Here is a 22526-nt window from a genome sequence, read left to right on the forward strand (position 1 = left end):
CATGATTTTCTACAGTTTGCTTTCAGCAACCTCCTGCCATTGCAGGCAGTTCTATCTCAATCTCTCTCCTGCTCAGTCAGAAGACATTGAGAGGGGTGAGTGTAGCATGTAGCATGTACACATGCTGAGCTAAGGCATAAAGATGCTACTGCTAGTGAGGCTCTGTGATGGCACCAATGTTTGGGTGGGTTTTGAGAGGGGTGAATGTAGCGTTCCCACATGCAAAAACATAGCATGTAGGCTATGCTATGATCTCTATCTTAGGCTAGCTAGACCAGTGTCTGGATGGGTGTTGTGTAGGTGGGCTCCTCACTGTAGACTGTACCCCCCCCCCCCTCCTCACCCCCATTTTGAGGAGCTGTCACCATGATCTTCAGGTGGTCCGCTGTTCAATCTAGTCTCCTTCCCCGTCTGTCACGAGGAATATCCACTCTGATCTAATAGAAACTGTTGTTGCCGCACAGAGACAAAGTTAGGATACTTAATTTTTCTCTCCTGAAATTTAGATTAGAGATTGCATGCAACAGTCCAGCAACGAGTCCTTTTCTGTTACCAGCTTCCCTGGCTTCTAAACAGAGGAGTGGAGTACTCAGTTGTGCATCAAAATGCTGCTTCTTCATATCAAATGAATTTAATATTTTAATTTGACAGAATGTATGACTGACTGTTAAGTGGATAAGGATGTTCTGTTATCTATGTGGAAATTTGATTTCAACTGTTAGTCTCCTGCGGAACAGGACCCAAAAGATTGTCCTGACCTGACCTGCTGTTTTCCAGAAGAACTTAGTGTAGGTCTGTAGCCAAAAGGTGCATAACCGTAGGACCATTACCTGCCCCTATTAATCAATTGCTACTACAATGCTCAGTCTACCTGGGTAGTGTGTCACAAAGCAGAGTAGAGCTGGGACGATAAACCGAAAATGATCAACACAGACCACAGATCACTTAACGCAGGCATTTTGCTGATGTTGTCCATTACGTTAAGTAGCCTATACTAGAGAAATGTGAAGTTTGAAATGAAATCAGGTTTCTAATATGGGTGATTTGTTCATGGGACAATTGATTGCTACAACCATCAAACTAGTAGTTTTAAAGGATAATAAAATAAACTGTGGTTGCACATTATTATAAATCTTATCGTTCTATCGTTATTGTATCAATTCAGGCAATTTATTGCGATATGGATTTTTGTCCATGTTGCCCAGCTCTAAAGCATAGTCGGTTTAGTCAGCCAGCGGTCTACATCAGGGCTCTCCGACCCTGTTCCTGGAGAACTACCATCCTGTAGGTTTTCACTCCAACCCTGTTCCTAGAGAACTACCATCCTGTAGGTTTTCACTCCAACCCTGTTCCTGGAGAACTACCATCCTGTAGGTTTTCACTCCAACCCTGTTCCTGGAGAACTACCATCCTGTAGGTTTTCACTCCAACCCTGTTCCTGGAGAACTACCATCCTGTAGGTTTTCACTCCAACCCTGTTCCTGGAGAACTACCATCCTGTAGGTTTTCACTCCAACCCTGTTCCTGGAGAACTACCATCCTGTAGGTTTTCACTCCAACCCTGTTCCTGGAGAACTACCATCCTGTAGGTTTTCACTCCAACCCTGATCTAGCGCACCTGATTCTTATAATTAGCTGGTTGATAAGCTGAATCAGGTTGGAGTGAACCTACAGGAGGGTAGCTCTCCAGGAAAAGGGTTGGAGAGCCTTGGTCTACATACACTGAAATATACTTAACTTTGTAGTTTTTATTTTTTAGGTTCTAGTTCCAGATAAAGATTGTTTTATGGGTGAGTGTTACTGCTGAGGAGAGATGGCTCCTGTAGGTCTACTGTATATTGATCGTGTTTCAGGAGTCTTTTGTCCACCTGCTGCTGGTGGACTGTGGGTCAACCTCTCCCTCATTTACATTCCTATGGTGATTGCTTTGTGGTGGTGAGCATGGTTTCTTCCATTGTCACACAGCTAACAACAGCAGGGGACCTGGTTAGGTTTGTGCTTGGACTTTTCAGTGCCTGAGGGGAGAACGGCTCATAATAATGGCCGGAAACCATGTGTCTGATGTATTTGATACCATTCCACTAATTCTCCTCCAGCCATTACCACAAGCTTGTTCTCCCCAATTAAGGCACCACCAACCTACAGTGCAGTGTCAAACTATGACTGAACCTACATTCAGACCAATGTCATAACACTTACCAAACCTCAGACGCAACATACTTAGAGCACATACTTCATGTGTTGTGAATGTTTAACATTTTATAAACGGCCTTAATTTAACTGGACCCCAGGAACAGTAGGTGCTGCCTTGGCAGGAACCAATGGGGATCCATAATAAATAGACACTTCACTTGTGTTTTTTAACCAAATAACTCTGACTAGCATGAACTACAAACGGACTGCAATAACTCCGTACAGACTTGAAAAACTAGCTCCAACAGACTACATGCACAGCATTGCAGACACAAACAACTAGACTTACACAGCAGACACAACATACCACACACTCAGTCACAACAAAATACAGTGCTTAGCCTGTAAACAGGTGTATTCGACCCCAGTCAGTGTAACCAGAAACAACGTATCCCCTCCAGACATTTAAGTCCACGTTACCTCCACACTTACAGAGCTCATGTTAGGACAGGTATCCCAAAGATGGACCACAGCCCGTCGTTTCAAATGGGAACAAATGAGTCATAGTGGGCAGAACAAGCAAGGAGGTGGGCAGAGCCAAGCATGAGCTAGCGTGATCCTATTGGCCTGTTCTGGCAATACATTTGCATATTTCTGTTAGGGAAAGCCTACTCTGAAATGCGCGTATGCAATAATTCAATTTGCTTTTGCACTCCTAAACAATGCAATTTTTAAAAACTTTGGCAAAGGGTAAAATCTACAAAACTTTATCCACTCTGTTTGTAACATATTCTAGTCTTGGGAACAGTAAACTGTGTTGAGATTAAATGTTTCATTGGTGAGAACATTTGCAGAATGTCGGCCAAAATCCGTCTCTTTCCATCTTCTCCCACTGCCGGCCACTGGGCTTGGAAACGCCAAGCGGATGCTTCACATTTATTCATCTGGTGAAATATCTGTCTCATTGTTCTATTTGTGGCTAACCCCTCCCTTCCCCTGCATCACCCATCTCCCACCAACATACATACACACACAAACACAAAAGGGTCAGGGAGGAGGTCATTGACCTGACAGTTGGGTAGCTAACAGAATGGCTACATGGACTACCTGAGCTGACTCTTAAATTGTATTTATATTTCTGCACTCTCTATGCATACTCACAGGACTCTACATACTTAATCACACTGACACTCCAACACACGTTTAACATGCACACACATTTACACTGACTCTACACGTGCGCACACACTCGCATACAATCATCATTACGCTGCTGCTCTGTTTATCATATAGCCTGATGCCTAGTCACCTTACCCCTCTACATATCTACCTCCAGTATACCTGCACATTGTAAATATGGTATTGGAACTGACCCTGTATATACAGTGCCTTGCGAAAGTATTTGGCCCCCTTGAACTTTGCGACCTTTTGCCACATTTCAGGCTTCAAACATAAAGATATAAAACTGTATTTTTTTGTGAAGAATCAACAACAAGTGGGACACAATCATGAAGTGGAACGACATTTATTGGATATTTCAAACTTTTTTAACAAATCAAAAACTGAAAAATTGGGCGTGCAAAATTATTCAGCCCCTTTACTTACAGTGCAGCAAACTCTCTCCAGAAGTTCAGTGAGGATCTCTGAATGATCCAATGTTGACCTAAATGACTAATGATGATAAATACAATCCACCTGTGTGTAATCAAGTCTCCGTATAAATGCACCTGCACTGTGATAGTCTCAGAGGTCCGTTAAAAGCGCAGAGAGCATCATGAAGAACAAGGAACACACCAGGCAGGTCCGAGATACTGTTGTGAAAAAGTTTAAAGCCGGATTTGGATACAACAAGATTTCCCAAGCTTTAAACATCCCAAGGAGCACTGTGCAAGCGATAATATTGAAATGGAAGGAGTATCAGACCACTGCAAATCTACCAAGACCTGGCCGTCCCTCTAAACTTTCAGCTCATACAAGGAGAAGACTGATCAGAGATGCAGCCAAGAGGCCCATGATCACTCTGGATGAACTGCAGAGATCTACAGCTGAGGTGGGAGACTCTGTCCATAGGACAACAATCAGTCGTATATTGCACAAATCTGGCCTTTATGGAAGAGTGGCAAGAAGAAAGCCATTTCTTAAAGATATCCATAAAAAGTGTCGTTTAAAGTTTGCCACAAGCCACCTGGGAGACACACCAAACATGTGGAAGAAGGTGCTCTGGTCAGATGAAACCAAAATTGAACTTTTTGGCAACAATGCAAAACGTTATGTTTGGCGTAAAAACAACACTGCTCATCACCCTGAACACACCATCCCCACTGTCAAACATGGTGGTGGCAGCATCATGGTTTGGGCCTGCTTTTCTTCAGCAGGGACAGGGAAGATGGTTAAAATTGATGGGAAGATGGATGGAGCCAAATACAGGACCACTCTGGAAGAAAACCTGATGGAGTCTGCAAAAGACCTGAGACTGGGACGGAGATTTGTCTTCCAACAAGACAATGATCCAAAACATAAAGCAAAATCTACAATGGAATGGTTCAAAAATAAACATATCCAGGTGTTAGAATGGCCAAGTCAAAGTCCAGACCTGAATCCAATCGAGAATCTGTGGAAAGAACTGAAAACTGCTGTTCACAAATGCTCTCCATCCAACCTCACTGAGCTCGAGCTGTTTTGCAAGGAGGAATGGGAAAAAGTTCAGTCTCTCGATGTGCAAAACTGATAGAGACATACCCCAAGCGACTTACAGCTGTAATCGCAGCAAAAGGTGGCGCTACAAAGTATTAACTTAAGGGGGCTGATTAATTTTGCACGCCCAATTTTTCAGTTTTTGATTTGTTAAAAAAGTTTGAAATATCCAATAAATGTCGTTCCACTTCATGATTGTGTCCCACTTGTTGTTGATTCTTCACAAAAAAATACAGTTTTATATCTTTATGTTTGAAGCCTGAAATGTGGCAAAAGGTCGCAAAGTTCAAGGGGGCCGAATACTTTCGCAAGGCACTGTAGCTTCTTACTTTTCCTATTTTTATTTCTCGTGTTTTTGTTCTACTTTATGTTATTTTACTACATTGATATTGATTACTGCATTGTTGGGTTTAGAGCTTGTAAGAAAGGCATTTCACTGTATTTGAGCATGTGACATTAAAACTAGAAATGTATTAGGTTTGGGTTTTGACCTCCCATCCTCTTACCTGGTTTCATTCCGATGGCCTTTTGCCCTGCACTGTATGCAGAGGTTACTAGGAGAAATACTCTTAGAACTGGTGGATGTACATAGCAGAGCAGCAAAGAAGGCTGAAGGTGCTTTGTGTTGGTTCTGACAGGATGTAGTGTGAGTCTGACACCGAGTTCATGCCACCATTTTACTGTGCTAGGTCACCTTTTAGTCTTTTGCCACCATATAAGACTGAACCACTCAACTGAGATACTTTATAGACCAAGAAAACTAATCTTATTGTTGACATTTGTGATGGCTGATATTTTCTCGCGGTTAGTACTCTGTTCGCAAGTACTCTCTGCTGCGAGCGCTATTCGTGTGTTCCAGCCTTTAGCGGTGGATGTGACCTGTAGATAAAGACAGAATGTGTAATTGGTTGATTCATCTCTGCTTCAGTATCCAGCTTTGGCATGAAAACTGCTAACCATATGATATTCAAATCTAATTGTATTTGTCATATGCGCCGAATACAACCGGTGTAGACCTTACAGTGAAATGCTTATTTGCAAGCCCTTAACCAACAATGCAGTTCAAGAAAGAGATATGAAAATATTTAGTAAAGTAAAAAATAAATTAAAAGTCATACAATAACGAGGCAATATATTCGAATGCTAACATGACTACGGGTAGTGTTTGTTTATTTTTTTTATTTAACCAGGTAGGCCAGTTGAGAACAAGTTCTCATTTACAACTGCGACCTGGTCGAGATAAAGCAAAGCAGTGCGACAAAAACAACAACACAGAGTTAAACATGGGATAAACAAACGTACAGTCAATAACACAATAGAAATATCTACAGTGGGGCAAAAAAGTATTTAGTCAGCCACCAATTGGGCAAGTTCTCCGACTTAAAAAGATGAGCGAGGCCTGTAATTTTCATCATAGGTACACTTCAACTATGACAGACAAAATGAGGGGGAAAAATCCAGGAAATCACATTGTACATTTACATTTACATTTAAGTCATTGTAGGAGTTTTTATGAATTTATTTGCAAATTATGGTGGAAAATAAATATTTGGTCAATAACAAAAGTTTATCTCAATACTTTGTTATATACCCTTTGTTGGAAATGACAGAGGTCAAACGTTTTCTGTAAGTCTTCACAAGGTTTTCACACATTGTTGCTGGTATTTTTGCATATTCCTCCATGCAGATCTCCTCTAGAGCAGTGATGTTTTGGGACTGTTACTGGGCAACAGACTTTTAAGTCCCTCCAAAGATTTTCTATGGGGTTGAGATCTGGAGACTGGCTAGGCCACTCCAGGACCTTGAAAGGCTTCTTACGAAGCCACTCCTTCGTTGCCCGGGCGGTGTGTTTGGGATCATTGTCATGCGGAAAGACCCAGCCACGTTTCATCTTCAATGCCCTTGCTGATGGAAGGAGGTTTTCACTCAAAATCTCACAATACATGGCCCCATTCATTCTTTCCTTTACACGGATCCGTCATCCTGGTCCCTTTGCAGAAAAACATCCCCAAAGCATGATGTTTCCACCCCCATGCTTCACAGTAGGTATGGTGTTCTTTGGATGCAACTCAGCATTCTTTGTCCTCCAAACATGACGAGTTGGGTTTTTACCAAAAAGTTATATTTTGGTTTCATCTGACCATATGACATTCTCCCAATCTTCTTCTGGATCATCCAAATGCTCTCTAGCAAACTTCAGACGGGCCTGGACATGTACTGGCTTAAGCAGGGGGACACGTCTGGCACTGCAGGATTTGAGTCCCTGGCGGCGTAGTGTGTTACTGATGGTAGGCTTTGTTACTTTGGTCCCAGCTCTCTGCAGGTCATTCACTAGGTCCCCCCATGTGGTTCTGGGATTTTTGCTGACTGTTCTTGTGATCATTTTGACCCCACGGGGTGAGATCTTGCGTGGAGCCCCAGATCGAGGGAGATTATCAGTGGTCTTGTATGTCTTCCATTTCCTAATAATTGCTCCCACAGTTGATTTCTTCAAACCAAGCTGCTTACCTATTGCAGATTCAGTCTTCCCAGCCTGGTGCAGGTCTACAATTTTGTTTCTGGTGTCCTTTGACAGCTCTTTGGTATTGGCCATAGTAGCAGTAGTCATTTAGCTCAGTGCCTTAGCTTTCTTGGGAACAGGAACAATGGTGGCCCTCTTGAAGCATGTGGGAATCCGCAGACTGGGATAGGGATTGATTGAATATGTCCGTAAATACACCAGCCAGCTTTTCTGCGCATGCTCTGAGGACGCGGCTGGGGATGCCGTCTGGGCCGGCAGCCTTGGGAGGGTTGACACGTTTAAATATTTTGCTCACGTCGGCTGCAGTGAAGGAGAGCCCGCAAGTTTTGGTAGCGGGCGGTGTCAGTGGCACTGTGTTGTCCTCAAAGCGAGCAAAGAAGTTGTTTAGTCTGTCTGGGAGCAAGACATCTGGTCCGCGACAGGGCTGCTTGTCCTTTTATAGTCCGTGATTGACTGTAGACCCTGCCACATACTTATCGTGTCTGAGCCGTTGAATTGCCAGTTTTACAAGGATATGTTTAGCAGCATGAGTGAATGAGGCTTTGTTGTGAAATAGGAGGCCTATTCTAGATTTTATTTTGGATTGGAGATGCTTAATGTGAGGCTGGAAGGAGAGTTTACAGTTTAACCAGACACCTAGGTATTTGTAGTTGTCCACATATTCTAAGTAATCAGTAGTCGGGCGGGCGGGTGCTGGCAGTGATCGATTGAAGAGCATGCATTTAGTTTTACTAGCATTTAAGAGCAGTTGGAGGCCACGGAAGGAGTGTTGTATGGCATTGAAGCTTGTTTGGAGGTTTGTTAACTTCTCTAGGGTAGGGGGCAGCATTTGGAATTTTGGATGAAAAGCGTGCCCAAATTAAATTACCTTCTACTCAGGCCCAGAAGATAGGATATGCATATAATTTAGTAGATGTGGATAGAAAACACTCTAAAGTTTCCAAAACTGTTAAAATAATGTCTGTGAGTATAACAGACCTGATTTGGCAGGTGAACACCAGAGAAAAATCCATTCAGGAATCAGGATTTTTTGTTGTTGTTGTAGTTTTCTACAGTATCCATCGACTTAGGACTCAAATTGCAGTTCCTATGCCTTCCACTAGATGTCAACAGTCTTTATAAATTGTTTCAGGCTTGTATTCTGAAAAATGAGGGAGTAAGAGCAGCCTGAATGAGTGGACCCTGCAGTGTCACAGAACTTTTTCATGCGCATGACCGAGAGAGTGCCTTTCTTGTTTACCTTTTTATATTGACGACGTTATTGTCCGGAAGAAATATTATAGATTACTTAGGCTAAAAACAACCTGAGGATTGAATATAAACATCGTTTGACATGTTTCTATGAACTTTACAGATACAATTTGGATTTTTTTGTCTGCCTTTTGTGACTGCGTTTGAGCCTGTGGATTACTGAAGAAAACGTGCATACAAAACGGAGGTTTTCGGATATAAAGAGAGACTTTATCGAACAAAAAGAACATTTATTGACTAAATGAATGTCTTCTGAGTGTAACCATATGAAGATCATCAAAGGTAAGTGATTAATTTTATCTCTTTCTGACTTGTGTAACTCTTCTACTTGGCTGATTACTGTTTGTAATGATTTGTCTGCTGGGCTATGTTCTCACATACCCTAGCGTCCCACATACCCTAGAGAGGTTAAGTGTCCAAAGAAGGGCCAGAAGTATACAGAATGATGTCGTCTGTGTAGAGGTGGATCAGAGAATCACCAGCAGCAAGAGCGACATCATTGATATATACAGAGAAAAGAGTTGGCCTGAGAATTGAACCCTGTGACACCCCATAGAGACTGCCAGAGTTCCGGATAACAGGCCCTCCGATATGACACACTGAACTCTATCTGAGAAGTAGTTGGTGAACCAGGCGAGGGAGTAATTTGAGAAACCAAGGCTATTGAGTCTGCCGATAAGAATGCGGTGATTGACAGAGTCGAAAGCCTTGGCCAGGTCGATGAAGACTGCTGCACAGTACTGTCTTTTATCAATGGCGGTTATGATATTGTTTAGGACCTTGAGTGTGGCTGAGGTGCACCCATGACCAGCTCGGAAACCAAATTGCATAGTGGAGAAGGTACGGTGGGATTCAAAATGGTCGGTGATCTATTTGTTAACTTGGCTTTCGAAGACTTTAGAAAGGCATGGCAGGATAGATATGGGTCTGTAGCAGTTTGGGTCTAGATTGTCTCCCCCTTTTGAAGAGGGGGATGACCGCGGGAGCTTTCCAATCTTTGATCTCAGAAGATACGAAAGAGGTTGAACAGGCTAGTAATAGGTGTTGCAACAATTTTGGCGGATCATTTTAGGGAGAGAAGGTCCAGATTGTCTCGCCCAGCTGATTTGTAGGGGTCCAGAGCGGTTGGCCTGGGTATGGGTAGCCAGGTGGAAAGCATGGCAAGCCGTAGAAAATGCTTATTGAAATTCTCGATTATCGTAGATTTATCGGTGGTGACAATGTTTCCTAGCCTCAGTGCAGTGGGCAGCTGGGAGGAGATGCTCTTATTCTCCATGGACTTTAGTGTCCCAAAAAAGCAAAGGCTAGCTTTTTCAAATTGACTTGATTGGTTGTCTAGTGCGTTGGGAATAGAGAATAAAAGGAGCAGAATTCTGGGCGTGGTAGAATAGTTTCAGGGCATAATGTACAGACAAGGGTATGGTTAGATGTGTGTATAGTGGAGGTAAACCTAGGCGTTGAGTGACGATGAGAGAAATTCTCTGGAGGCACCAGTTAAGCTAGGTGAGGTCTCCGCATGTGTGGGGGGTGGGACAAAAGAGCTCTCTAAGGCATGTTGTGTGGGACCGGGGGCTCTTCAGTGAAATAAAACAAAGTACTAACTGAGGCAGCAGTAGACAAGGCATATTGACATTAGAGAGAGGCATAAAGCAATCATGGGTGTTGATCGGGAGAGCTAAGACAACAATGGGTAAATGGCGATGAATGGGCAGAGAGAGTTATTTAGGTATGCACAGGACCTGAGTTCAAGGCTGGGGCCGACAGATAAACAAAAAGAGGTACCACGTTACTGAATAGTCCAGCAGGCATCAGCTGTGTAGCCGAGTGATCATAAGGTCCAATGAGCAGCAATAGGTGTATCAGGGAGCCGTTCGGTAGTCAGTACTACGCTAGGCGAGTGGGAGACGATGGCGTTCAGAAAGCTAGCGGGCCAGGGCAAGCGGATGGGTCTTTGGCGACATCGCAATGGAAAAGCCTTTGCATATTTGCACAGTACAATATACTCCCATTATAAGATTGATGCTCATATGTAGGCCTAGCCTATACAATGTACCTGGCTGGAGTGCACAGTGAGATGACCACATATGAACAATACTTATTGAACTGAGAATATAATACGCCTATCACTGACAACATACAGTTGAATTCGGAGGTTTTCATACACTTAGGTTGGAGTCATTGAAACTTGTTTTTCAACCACTCCACAAATTTCTTGCTAACAAACTATAGTTTTGGCAAGTCGGTCAGGACATCTACTTTGTGCGTGACACAAGTCATTTTTCAAACAATTGTTTACAGACAGATTATTTCACTTATAATTCACTGTATCACAATTCCAGTGGGTCAGAAGTTTACATACACTAAGTTGACTGTGTCTTTAAACAGCTTGGAAAATTCCCGAAAATGTCATGGCTTTAGAAGCTTCTAAAAGGTTAATTGACATCATTTGAGTCAATTGGAGGTGTACTTGTGGATGTATTTCAAGGCCTACCTTCAAACTCAGTGCCTCTGCTTGACATCATGGGAAAATCAAAAGAAATCAGCCAAGACTTCAGAAAAAACAATTGTAGACTTCCACAAGGTACCACGCCTGACGGTACCACGTTCATCTGTACAAGCAATAGTACGCAAGTATAAGCACCATGGGACCACGCAGCCGTCATACCGCTCAGGAAGGAGACGTGTTCTGTCTCTTAGAGATGAACGTACTTTGGTGTGAAAAGTGCAAATCAATCCCAAAACAACAGCAAAGGACCTTGTGAAGATGCTGGAGGAAACCGATACAAAAGTATCTATATCCACAGTAAAACGAGTCCTATATCGACATAACCTGAAAGGGCGCTCAGCAAGGAAGAAGCCACTGCTCCAAACCCGCCATAAAAAAGCCAGACTATGGTTTGCAACTGCACATGGGGGACAAAGATTGTACTTTTTGGAGAAATGTCCTCTGGTCTGATGAAACAAAAATACAACTGTTTGGCATAATGACCATCGTTATGTTTGGAGGAAAAAGTGTAAAAATCTCTTCTCGCAGTGTAGTGTGTCAATCTCTTCTAGCAGTGTAGTGTTTCAATCTCTTCTAGCAGTGTAGTGTTTCAATCTCTTCTAGCAGTGTAGTGTTTCAATCTCTTCTCGCAGTGTAGTGTGTCAATCTCTTCTCGCAGTGTAGTGTGTCAATCTCTTCTCGCAGTGTAGTGTGTCAATCTCTTCTAGCAGTGTAGTGTGTCAATCTCTTCTCGCAGTGTAGTGTGTCAATCTCTTCTAGCAGTGTAGTGTGTCAATCTCTTCTCGCAGTGTAGTGTGTCAATCTCTTCTCGCAGTGTAGTGTGTCAATCTCTTCTCGCAGTGTAGTGTGTCAATCTCTTCTAGCAGTGTAGTGTGTCAATCTCTTCTCGCAGTGTAGTGTGTCAATCTCTTCTCGCAGTGTAGTGTGTCAATCTCTTCTAGCAGTGTAGTGTGTCAATCTCTTCTCGCAGTGTAGTGTGTCAATCTCTTCTCGCAGTGTAGTGTGTCAATCTCTTCTCGCAGTGTAGTGTGTCAATCTCCTCTAGCAGTGTCAATCTCCTCTAGCAGTGTAGTGTGTCAATCTCTTCTAGCAGTGTAGTGTGTCAATCTCTTCTAGCAGTGTAGTGTGTCAATCTCCTCTAGCAGTGTCAATCTCCTCTAGCAGTGTAGTGTGTCAATCTCCTCTAGCAGTGTAGTGTGTCAATCTCCTCTAGCAGTGTAGTGTGTCAATCTCCTCTAGCAGTGTAGTGTCAATTACATTCTTCTGTTGACATGTTTCACATTTAGCCTGTAGATGCTTCACTTACCAATAAGAAGTGCAAGTCAGAACTGAAGTGGGGGACTTCCACCACTTGTGGACATTTGATGACGCCTGTTGTCCAAACAGCTGTAGCCCACGCATGGGTCTATTCTATGTCTTTGAGCCTCGGCAGCATAGCTTTAGGAGTAGTATTTACAGCATCAAATCAAATGTTTGTCAAAAACACATGGTTAGCAGATGTTATTGCGAGTGTAGCGAAATGCTTGTGCTTCTAGTTCCGACAGTGCAGTAATATCTAACAAGTAATCTAACAATTCCCTATCAACTACATAATACACAGATCTAAAGGGGTGAATGAGAATATGTACATCTAAGTATATGGATGAGCGATGGCCGAGCGGTATAGCCAAGTTGCAATAGATGGTTTAAAATACAGTATATACATATGATATGAGTAATGTAAGATATGTAAACCTTTATTAAAGTGGTATTGTATAAAGTGACTAGTGATCCATTTATTAAAGTGGCCAGTGATTGGGTCTCAATGTAGGCAGCAGCCTCTCTGAGTTAGTGATTGTTGTTTAGCAGTCTGATGGCCTTGAGATAGAAGCTGTTTTTCATTCTTTCGGTCCCAGCTTTGATGCACCTGCACTGACCTAGCGGGGTGAACAGGCAGTGGCTCGGGTGGTTGATGTCCTTGATGATCTTTTTGGCCTTCCTGTGACATCGGGTGGTGTAGGTGTCCTGGAGGGCAGGTAGTTTGCCCCTGGTGATGCATTGTGCAGACCTCGCTACCTTCTGGAGAGCCTTGCGGTTGAGGGCAGGCTGTGATACAGCTCGACAGAATGCTCTCGGTTGTGCAGCTGTAAAAGTTTCTCAGGGTTTTGGGTGACAGGCCAAATTTCTTCAGCCTCCGGAGGTTGAAGAGGTACTATTGCGCCTTCACCACACTGTATGTGTGGGTGGACCATTTCAGTTTGTCTGTGATGTGTACGCCAAGGAACTTAACTTTCCACCTTCTCCACTGCTGTCCCTTCGATGTGGATAGGGGGGTGCTCCCTCTGCTGTTTCCTGAAGTCCACGATCAGCTCTTTTTGTTTTGGAAGTTTGATAACGGCGTATATAACTTTGACGGCAACCAGCTGTCACTTTCTGTTACCGTGGTTACCCGGCCTGCCCTATGAGCAGTAGAAACGGATGGCTCAGGGTCGGGTTTCTGTGGTATCTGCCCACTACTGCTATTTTTGTTTTAGTGAGAAGCTTACTTGGTAACTAGAACCTGAGGGAAGTAAAATAAAAAATAAAATAAAAAAGGTTTTATTTTACATTAAGGTGTTTGTTATTTATTCACAAATGGCCTAGATGGTTTTTCAAGGTACTGCTGAGATTTAAAAAACAAACAAAAAAACTTTTTTTTTTTTAAACCTTTATTTAACTAGGCAAGTCAGTTAAGAACAAATTCTTATTTTCAATGATGGCCTAGGAACAGTGGGTTAACTGGCCTAGGAACAGTGGGTTAACTGGTCTAGGAACAGTGGGTTAACTGGCCTAGGAACAGTGGGTTAACTGGTCTAGGAACAGTGGGTTAACTGGTCTAGGAACAGTGGGTTAACTGGCCTAGGAACAGTGGGTTAACTGGTCTAGGAACAGTGGGTTAACTGGTCTAGGAACAGTGGGTTAACTGGTCTAGGAACAGTGGGTTAACTGGTCTAGGAACAGTGGGTTAACTGGTCTAGGAACAGTGGGTTAACTGGTCTAGGAACAGTGGGTTAACTGGCCTAGGAACAGTGGGTTAACTGGTCTAGGAACAGTGGGTTAACTGGTCTAGGAACAGTGGGTTAACTGGTCTAGGAACAGTGGGTTAACTGGTCTAGGAACAGTGGGTTAACTGGTCTAGGAACAGTGGGTTAACTGGTCTAGGAACAGTGGGTTAACTGGTCTAGGAACAGTGGGTTAACTGCCTATTCAGATAGAGCTTTGTTGGACGGTGTTTACTGTTGTAATAAACAATCCAGATCAAGTTTACCTGTCACTGACCAGTGTCTTTTCAATAACCTTTTACAGTAAAGCACGTTGCTGCTTAATTGAGGCACACTTTGATAATGTTTGCACTCACACTGGTACATTTTCTAATGATCCAAAGCCAGTTTGCCAGAACAGGTGGATTTACCAGTTGCGCTCTTATTCAGTGGAAATGACTCCAGTAAGCTCTGGTCCCTCAGGCTTCAGTAAGCTGTGGTCCCTCAGGCTTCAGCTGATGGTGTGATTCTATCAAAGCCACCCTCAGAGCTATAGCAGTTCCCCTTATCCTCAGGAGCCTCAGTCAGTAAGTCAGTCTGACTAAGTGTGGCCTCCATGATATGTGGATGAAGTATGGAACGAGAACCACTGTTTGAAGAGTCAAACAACTTGAGCCCTCTTCATGTTGACTGCTAGGTTGGTGATAGTGAGCGAGCTTTCAAGGACACCAATGTATTAGATGTTCCGCTTTGTGTTTTGAAATGCAAATGCATTCAACTCATTGATGTTGTTCAAGCATCTCTCTTCAAGGCATGTTGATTTTGTTGAGAAGAAGTCGAGACAAGCTCAGAGCAGAGAGCCCTTATTGTAGTTGGTTCAGAGGGATCTTCTTTACAAAAGCATAACATTCCTCGTCATGTTCCTTCACAACTCTACCACTGTATGATTTAGACCAATCACATCAGACATTTAATTACATTGGGCTCTCTGGCAGTTGTCAGGTTCTTATTAGGCTCTATTGGAAGAAAGGCAACAGAAAAATATTACAGAGCAGGTGCTGGATTTGTTTATTAATTAAATAAATGAAGAGTGAAACTACACCCACTGCATTCTATTCTCCTACGTGGTTCATTGACCATGTTTCAACCACTCCGGTCTTTTATTAAGTCCGGAAAGACAACATCCCATCTCCGAGCTGTTTGAGACATGGCATTAATGGAGTAGACTATTTCAATTCACACTCTTTTTCTCTCTCTCTCTCTAGCTACGTCTTCTAACGTCTTCTAGTCTCGTGTAGGGTCGTTGAGAGGGGTTGTCATGGTTACCTTTTCATGCGAAGGTGAAAGAGCAGCCCACCCCCACATTAAAATGGGAGCTTTTGATTGGTTGAGCCGCTGGTTTACAGACCCCCTCCTGATTCTACGGTGTCACTAGAGAGGGCAGACTAGTCATGCATTATGATTGGCCTGGCCAGCTGTCACTCAAAAGCAGCTGCCTATCACGTACACAGAAGCTGGACTGAGGGCATTGAGGGGCCCCCCCAAGCACATTGTGTGTGTGTGCTCTTAGACTGGGTTTTATTGCCTTGACTCACTGTGTGCTCTTTGTGTGTGGTTTGATTTTCCTGTGGTGGGTTTCTCTGGCTATCATCACAGCGGATGTCACAGAGAAATGGAAGGTGAGTTATAGTCTATACTAGAGTCTGTGTTGTAGCCTACGTAATGTGTATCAGCTTCTCTTTACACAGCTTGGGGTGAGATGGTGAGCTCTATTCTGTTGGGTTATCTATTAGGCTAGGCTAGGTTCATGACATTTTTGATAGTGTAGTGTACAGTTGCTACATAGAGTGAAACTACTGTTCGTCTCTATTCCTGAACTCAACAGTTTGCTCGTGTGTGGGTGAGCCGAGGGGCTGTTCATATAAACATTAACCTGTACTGTGTGTTTGTTTACACTTGTGTGTTTGTTTTGTCTCTGTGCCCGTGCCCGTGTGTGTGTGTGTGTGTGTGTGTGTGTGTGTGTGTGTGTGTGTGTGTGTGTGTGTGTGTGTGTGTGTTCATACATTGAAGTTATCTACTAGCTTGTGTGTACATAAGGACCATAGAGCTAGTTTAGAATACCAGTGTCCCTGGCAGATAGGCCTGTCCTGTGTCCCCAATGGCACTATATTCCCTATCCTATATAATGCAGTGTTTTGGACCAAGGCCTGTAGGGAATAGAGACCTGTTTCTGTTCTTGGTCATTGTTGCTGAGAAACACCAGGCTACTCCATTGTCTTATCAATAAACCTGAATGTGTGTCAGTAGGTAAATGAAGAAGACTCAAAGGGCTCCCTATCTGGTATAAGGTTGAGCCATATTAAACATACAGTACGTGTGTGGGTGGGGATCTCAGTGACGGATCTCAATCCAGGGTTATATTCGTTAGTGAACACTTTAGCAAAACGTTTTGCAACAGACAACAAAAATGAGTGTTTATTGGCCAGGTAATCCCTCCCTGTTTCAATCGGTTTTATTCCATTTTTGTGCCTAATGAATACAACCACCAGCTTTTGGATAGTCATTTTATCCAGACCATTTCATTTAAATTGGGCCATAACCCTTCATCACCCATGCGAGTGTTTCACCTTCCCCTGGCTGCCATAACAGGTGAGATGATACCCAGCCCACTTCCTGTGTTCCCAAAAGGTCACATAGGTAGTTAAAACACAAAATGGGCCGTGCTGCGGCGGCCGTGGAGCATCCATACGAGCCGAGACAGATGTGGATGCTAATCGCCTCTGCAACCCCAAACATTTGGGCATTACTAGCCAAACCACAGTGACACAGAGGGGGACATTCTAATCGGAGAATATAGCAAATGGACTCCACACAGAGCTCTAGTAGTTTCTGACTGTGTGTGTGATTTATCATTCTGAACAGAACGGTTTCTATTATCATTATCAGCAGTCACCTGGGTGTCCTTACTGAAGGGCACATACTGTATCTATTGGTCTGCAATGACATTTAGTTTTTCCCCTGCTAGAATCGCTGTCTTGATTATCAAGCCAGTTTACATTTTCTGTAGACATGGTATCACCGATGGTGGGTCAGCTGAGCCTTAATGAATTACCAATTTATGCTACCTCATATTTACACTGATGTTACAATGTTCTCAATCTCTTACAACAGTTAAACTAGTACGAGTGAAGCCCTTATAGTATTGATATTGCAGTGTCATAATGCAACTCAACAGAGCATCCAGGTTCAGGTTTATTTATCACACCTTTTCATTTCCTCTGTGCTATTATGATGTTTAAAGGTGCCAGACAGACTTGACTCTGCATCCGGTTCTGCAACATTGACATTCTAGCAACGTAGAGTAAACACCACATTTTACATAGGCCTATATGCCACACTACAGGCCTCTCCCATAGTGTGGTCTATGTCAGGTCTGTGGGGCTGTGGTTCCTCCATAATGCCCCCTCTCAGTAGGAAAGGAGACCCACTCCAGAAGGGTGAATAGGCATAGGGGCCCAGCTGCTACTGTGGTAGAGGATGGGCGTGTGTATCTGGTTGAGTGGAGGGCTGTCTGAGTGGGGTCTTTGTCCCAGCCGATCGCTCTATAACTGGCGTCTCCCTAAGAAGGAACACCCGGCTTCCTTCTGGAGCAGCATCCAATAGCATCCTGTTATCCCCACTATAACTGTACAAGTATTTCTCCTACAAATAGCCTAATGAGCCGCCGGCCCTAATGCTGTTTGCACCCCCCACTCTGAAACTAGGCCCAATTGAAACCAACGGAAGGGAAATTGAACATTTAGGTGGTGTTAACATGATTGAATGTTAACAGGTTTTTCTGCCCAGGAGAAGGGCTTAAAACTGTTACAGCTACACCACACTACCAGGGATGCAGTTGAGTGGGGTTTGTCCTCTTTTACCACCACATCCTTGTATACTACATTACCCACAATCCCACATTGAGGCCGAACCTACGAACAGATAACAGCAGCCCTATCCACCTCATTATGAGATGATCTAGTTGTAGTGTTGTGGGTGTTCTGCATAGGGCTTTAGCTGAGAAGAGGATAGCTGCAGCTCAATGTGTAGACCCGGAGTGTAGACAAGTGGGTGTCAAAGGGAAAGTGATGGGCATGTGGAATGAAGTGGGTGAGTCAAGTGCTCTGCTATAGGTTAGACATTTTGGATTGAGCTGTGTTTCGTTTTCTTATTTTATCTTCTGTTTCTTACCACGTAACTGTGAGCTTCCGTATTGCCAGAGTTTGGACTTCTGTTTTTAAGATGGAGAAGTTAGTCGTATTTCACTGTTAGTTTTACCCAAATAATTGTACATTTTCAGTTTTAAAGTACTGATGACTGGTGTACTCTTGTGTCATGCGTCGTATGCGTGTGCTTACTGTGACTGTCACTCTGATACTATGCAGCTACTTCCCATGCCTTTGCCAGACAGCATTGCTTGTCAAGCGGGAACGAAGGGCACTGTGTCCCGGTGTTGTTGCCGTTCATGCCGTACCTTTTGACTAAAATGTATGTGCATGTATAATGGTGACATCTAGATGGTTATCAGTGTTAGTTAGGGTAAGTGTATCAGTGTTAGTTAGGGTAAGGTTATCAGTGTTAGTTAGGGTAAGGTTATCAGTGTTAGTTAGGGTAAGGTTATCAGTGTTAGTTAGGGTAAGGTTATCAGTGTTAGTTAGGGTAAGGTTATCAGTGTTAGTTAGGGTAAGGTTATCAGTGTTAGTTAGGGTAAGGTTATCAGTGTTAGTTAGGGTAAGTGTATCAGTGTTAGTTAGGGTAAGGTTATCAGTGTTAGTTAGGGTAAGGTTATCAGTGTTAGTTAGGGTAAGGTTATCAGTGTTAGTTAGGTAAGGTTATCAGTGTTAGTTAGGGTAAGGTTATCAGTGTTAGTTAGGGTAAGTGTATCAGTGTTAGTTAGGGTAAGGTTATCAGTGTTAGTTAGGGTAAGGTTATCAGTGTTAGTTAGGGTAAGGTTATCAGTGTTAGTTAGGGTAAGGTTATCAGTGTTAGTTAGGGTAAGGTTATCAGTGTTAGTTAGGTAAGGTTATCAGTGTTAGTTAGGGTAAGGTTATCAGTGTTAGTTAGGTAAGGTTATCAGTGTTAGTTAGGGTAAGGTTATCAGTGTTAGTTAGGGTAAGGTTATCAGTGTTAGTTAGGGTAAGGTTATCAGTGTTAGTTAGGTAAGGTTATCAGTGTTAGTTAGGGTAAGGTTATCAGTGTTAGTTAGGGTAAGGTTATCAGTGTTAGTTAGGGTAAGGTTATCAGTGTTAGTTAGGGTAAGGTTATCAGTGTTAGTTAGGGTAAGGTTATCAGTGTTAGTTAGGGTAAGGTTATCAGTGTTAGTTAGGGTAAGGTTATCAGTGTTAGTTAGGGTAAGGTTATCAGTGTTAGTTAGGGTAAGGTTATCAGTGTTAGTTAGGGTAAGGTTATCAGTGTTAGTTAGGGTAAGGTTATCAGTGTTAGTTAGGGTAAGGTTATCAGTGTTAGTTAGGGTAAGGTTATCAGTGTTAGTTAGGGTAAGTGTTATCAGTGTTAGTTAGGGTAAGGTTATCAGTGTTAGTTAGGGGTTAAGTGTTATCAGTGTTAGTTAGGGTAAGGTTATCAGTGTTAGTTAGGGTAAGGTTATCAGTGTTAGTTAGGGTAAGGTTATCAGTGTTAGTTAGGGTAAGGTTATCAGTGTTAGTTAGGGTAAGGTTATCAGTGTTAGTTAGGGTAAGGTTATCAGTGTTAGTTAGGGTAAGGTTATCAGTGTTAGTTAGGGTAATGTTATCAGTGTTAGTTAGGGTAAGGTTATCAGTGTTAGTTAGGGTAAGGTTATCAGTGTTAGTTAGGGTAAGGTTATCAGTGTTAGTTAGGGTAAGGTTATCAGTGTTAGTTAGGGTAAGGTTATCAGTGTTAGTTAGGGTAAGTGTATCCTATGGTTTTTTTGTGGGGGGTTTTGTATTTTATTTTTGCATTTTCCAATTAAGAACATTCAAAACAAAAGTGAAAAGATATGTGACAACGATAGGACAAAGTGACAGTAACAGACAAGTGTAACAAAAAAATAAAAAATAATTATACATACAAACATATAATAATGAGACATTGGATCATATGGTCACCTGCTGTATCATACACTTGGCCCTAATCAAGTGTATGATAGCTACAGATGCGGTCAAATATATTGGCACCCTTACACAGGTCATGCTTCCTTCTAAATATAAATTGAAAAAGCATTTGGTGTTCACCCGTGTAGGCCTATTTGTTTGATTTACAACTGCGCAGGACCCCATTTTTATTTTTTGTAAGTGCAATGGTGTCATAAATGGCGCCGGCTGCTGTTTTACGGACCCTAACCAACTGCAATATTTTGTTTTTGTTTGTAACTTATTTTGTACATAATGTTGCTGCTACCATCTCTTATGACCGAAAAACAGCTTCTGGATAGCAGAACATTGATTACTCACCTCCAACTGGACAAAGATTTTTTTCTTTAATGATTCCGAAGCGAAGGATATGCTGCTTCTCCGAGACCAGGTCCAAATCCCTGTCATTCACATGAAGAAAAGACTGAATACATGGGGTGGAGATCGGGGTGCCTTGGGAGAATTCGTCGGCGAGTGGGTAACCCGCCTCCCACATCTGTTCTATTGGCCAATGTGCAATTACTGGAGAATAAACTGGATGATCTCCGTTCAAGACTATTCTACCAACGGGACATTAAAACAGTATATTGTGTTTTTCACTGAGTCGTGGCTGAACGACTACACGGATAATATACAGTTGGCTGGGTTTTCCGTGCATCGGCAGAACAGAACAGCTACGTCTGGTAATACGAAGGGTGTGGGTGTTTATCTATTTGTCAATAACAGCTGGTGCGCGATGTCTAATATTAAAGAAGTCTCGAGGTATTGCTCGGTTGAGGTAGAGTACCTCATGATAAGCTGTAGACCACACTATCTAGACATCTATATTTTCCGTATCCGTCTATTTACCACCACAAACTGATGCTGGCACCTAAGACTGCACTCAACGAGCTGTTTAAGGCCATAAGCAAACAAGAAAATGCTCATCCAGAAAAAAAGCTCATCCGGCACTCCTAGTGGCCAGGGACTTTACTGCAGGCAAGCTTAAACCCGTTTTACCTCATTTCTACCAGTAACCAGAGGGAAAAAAACTCTAGACCACCTTTACGCCACACACAGAGACGCATACAAAGCTTACCCTCCATTTGGCAAATCTGACCATAATTATATCCTCCCAATTCTTGCTTACAAGCAAAAACTAAAGCCGGAAGTGCCAGTGACTCGCTCAATACGGAAGTGGTCTGATGATGCGGATGCTACGCTACAGGACTGTTTTGTTAGTAAAGACTGGAAAATGTTCCTGGAATTATCCAATAGCATTGAGGAGTGTACCACCTCAGTCACCAGCTTCATCAACAAGTACAACGACAACGTCATCCCAACAGTGACCGTACGTACATATCCCAACCAAAAGCCATGGATTACAGGCAACAGTCGCACCGAGGTAAAGACTAGAACTGCCGCTTTCAAGGAGCGGGACACCAATCCAGAAGCTTATAAGAAATCCCTTTATGTTCCGGACAACTGTGTGGTCACATTCTCCGTAGCCGATGTGAGCAAGACCTTTAAACAGGTCAACATTCACAAGGCTGCGAAGCCAGACGGATTACCAGGATAGCACTCAACCCTCTGCAACTGGATACTGGACTTCCTGACGGACTGCCCCTGGTGGTAAGGCTAGGCAACAACACATCTGCCACGATGATCCTCAGCACGGGGGCCCCTTAGGGGTGCATGCTTAGTTCCCTACTGTACTCCCTGTTCACCCACGACTGCATGGCTGACCACGACTCCAACACCATCATTAAGTTTGCTGACGACATAAGTGGTCACCAACAGCCTGATTACCAACAACGATGAGACAGCCTACAGGGAGGAGGTCAGAGACCTGGCAGAGACCAACAACATCTCCCTCAACATGATCAAGACAAAGAAGCTGATCGTGGATTACAGGAAAAGGAGGGCCGATCACTCCCCTATTTACATCGACGGGGCTGTAGTGGAGCAGGTTGAGGTCTTCAAGTTCCTTGGTGTCCACATCACCAACAAACTATCATGGTCCAAACACACTAAGACCATTGTGAAGAGGGCACAACACCTTTTCTGCCTCAGGAGACTGAAAATATTTGACATGGGTCCCCAGATCCTCAAAGTTCTACAGCTGGATCATCGAGAGCATCCTGATCAGTTGCATCCCCATCTGATATGGCAACTGCTCGGCATCTGACCGTAAGGCACTACAGAGGGTAGTGTGTACATTACATTTACATTTAAGTCATTTAGCAGACGCTCTTATCCAGAGCGACTTACAAATTGGTGCATTCACCTTATGACAT

General features: G+C 43.1%; 1 protein-coding gene across 8 annotated transcripts in view; it reads left to right on the forward strand.

Annotated features, from left to right (window-relative positions):
* The window catches only part of LOC115133973 (suppressor of tumorigenicity 7 protein homolog), a 96581-nt gene that overhangs the window by 42480 nt on the left and 31575 nt on the right, over window positions 1–22526 (forward strand). Inside the window, exon 1 of one of the 8 annotated variants that reach the window (XM_065022374.1) lies at window positions 15651–15783. The exons of 3 other annotated variants lie outside the window; for them this stretch is intronic. In XM_065022374.1, the coding sequence (XP_064878446.1) occupies window positions 15777–15783 (7 nt within the window). In that variant the 5' untranslated portion in view covers window positions 15651–15776. Of the gene's footprint in view, window positions 1–15650; window positions 15784–18067; window positions 18254–22526 lie in introns of those variants that run through there. 4 more of the 8 variants (XM_065022372.1, XM_065022376.1, XM_029667442.2 and 1 more) reach the window with 4 other exon arrangements.

This window comes from Oncorhynchus nerka, linkage group LG9a (assembly GCF_034236695.1).
Source record: "Oncorhynchus nerka isolate Pitt River linkage group LG9a, Oner_Uvic_2.0, whole genome shotgun sequence".
NCBI classification, from domain to species: Eukaryota; Metazoa; Chordata; class Actinopteri; order Salmoniformes; family Salmonidae; genus Oncorhynchus; species Oncorhynchus nerka.